At 35.5% G+C, this 2100-nt stretch overlaps 1 protein-coding gene across 1 annotated transcript in view; it reads left to right on the top strand.

Moving 5' to 3' along the window:
• LOC111386514 overlaps nt 1–1742 on the top strand; it is a 6129-nt gene extending 4387 nt beyond the window's left edge. Inside the window, exon 2 of the mRNA XM_023010980.1 lies at nt 1690–1742. Coding sequence (XP_022866748.1) covers nt 1690–1742 — 53 coding nt within the window. The remainder of the gene's footprint in view (nt 1–1689) is intronic.
• The last annotated feature ends 358 nt before the right edge of the window (nt 1743–2100 follow it).

Genomic DNA, 2100 nt, shown 5'->3' with positions numbered 1-2100 from the left:
GATGATGGTACATCAGGACCCAGTTTCACGCCATCTCATCCATTTTGATATAGGGGAAGTACTATTTACCACATTTTGACTTTTCTTTTTCATGTTGTCCGCAAAATTTTATCTTTAATCTTCTGTTAATTTTACATTGAGGACAATGTATTAAATAAGTTTGGGGTGACATAATTTTAACTAAGTATCTGTGTTCATCGGTATCTACATTCCACAGTGTGTGCATGATGAGTGAATAGATAAAAAAAATATGTGCACTTTATTCAGTTTTGCTTTAATTATTTTCATACATGCTTGTGTGAGCTTGATAATTTTGCTAGCTATGATGTTATAATTGGACTAGTTTAAACTGCAAAAACTTTGGATCTGGTGCAATTAGGCTAACTGATACTTGTTGATGCAACACTTGACATTATCTGTGCACACTATTCATGCTTTACATATTGGGTGAACGACAGGAGTTTGAGCACAAAATAGGAAAAGAATGATAACCTTTTATTGAATTAAACCGTAAACTGCCTAAAGATAGTTTGGTGATGGTTGAGTTATTATAGGAGAGCATTGAGATGAGTGGAGGCTCCGTGCATAAATTTTATTCTGTGGATTGCCTAGACCAGTGAGCTGAAGATTAGGTGAAAATCTTAAATTAGGAGTTGATTTTGGAAACTAAATGTCTAGAACAATAAGGGCATAAAATAAATTTGTGAGAATGAGACACTTCTTTTCATACCTTTATGACTCGAGCAAGTAAGCATGTAAGGATATTTCAAAATCTGGTGCCTTAAGGTCAACTGGCTTGGGAATCACCGGTCTAAAGCTCGCTAAAAGGGTCATATAGAAAGTAAGAGGGAAAGAGGTTAATTAAAAAGTTATCTGATCGAGCCTTTATAACTCGAGTGAATAAGCCTGCAAGGGTTTAAAACCTGGTGCTCTAAAGCCTATTGGTTTGGAAGTCACTGGCCTAAAGCTCGTTATATGGGTTATATAGAAAGTAAATGAGAAGATGATAATAAAAATAATAATAAATCAGAAAAATTAGAGAAAAGTGAGAAAAACAAAAGAGAGCCAATAATATGAAGAAAAACTCTTGGACATTTGGTTGAAGAAACTATAACTTTGAGGCGAGGCAAGTAACTTAGTTTTAATCTCAAGTGTCGAAGCAATCAAACTTGGGAGAGCCTTCGCTTGTTGAAATGTAAACTTGTGATAGTGAGATTAATCCAAACTATGAGAGGGTGAGAACTACAACTATATAAACTCCTAATTTTAAAACACAACCCCGGGATATTTGAGTGAAAAGAATAAGTTTGGAGGGTTGTGTATCTCTCAAGCGAGTAAGGATACATTTGACCACTTGGGTTCGAGACTCAAATTCATCATGAACCTGATATGTTGGCATGAATTCACACACGCACGTCGATTTGCATTTAACAGGTAAAGGTTGATGTCATTTTTGCACTGATAAATTTTCATAAAGTAAAATACTTAGTCCAATCCTAAGTCACAGCATGATATTAAGTCATGTTTGTTCAGAAGTAAATCACTATCTTGTTTGAGGACAAACAATAGTTCAAGTTTGGGGGGTTTGATAATTGTGTTTTTGCACACTTATTTAAGTCATAAACATGACTTGATAACGAGCATAATGATTGAATTGTGACTTAATCTCATTACATTTGTGGATTATAGGGAACACCTATGAATATGGTGAAAGTCATGAGAAAAGACGCGAAAAGGACTAAAATGACACAAAGTGAAAGTTCAAGGACCAAGTTGTAATTACCCAAAAGTTGACCCGATGAACAAATCAAGGAATTGATTGAACCAAATGCCAATTGATGATGTCTTAGGATGATGGAATGGAAAGAGTGAAGAAAAGAGGCCCAGAAGTGAAAGATTCAAGTAAAGGGACTAAATTGAAGATAATAGAAGTTGGAGTCTACCATGCGACCGCATGGTAGAACTCTCGTGCGGCCGCACGACTGAATGCAGAAAATTTTTGATGAAACATGGAATAACCATGCGGTCGCATGGTAGTCTTCTCGATGCGAAAATTTTCTTTCCTTATACGATTAAAACTCCTTTGGTAACCTAATATTC

This window comes from Olea europaea, unplaced genomic scaffold (genome assembly GCF_002742605.1).
Source record: "Olea europaea var. sylvestris unplaced genomic scaffold, O_europaea_v1 scaffold3582, whole genome shotgun sequence".
Lineage (NCBI taxonomy): Eukaryota > Viridiplantae > Streptophyta > Magnoliopsida > Lamiales > Oleaceae > Olea > Olea europaea.
The sequence above is the reverse complement of the archived record's forward strand: the minus strand, read 5'-3'. Positions and strand labels throughout refer to the sequence as shown.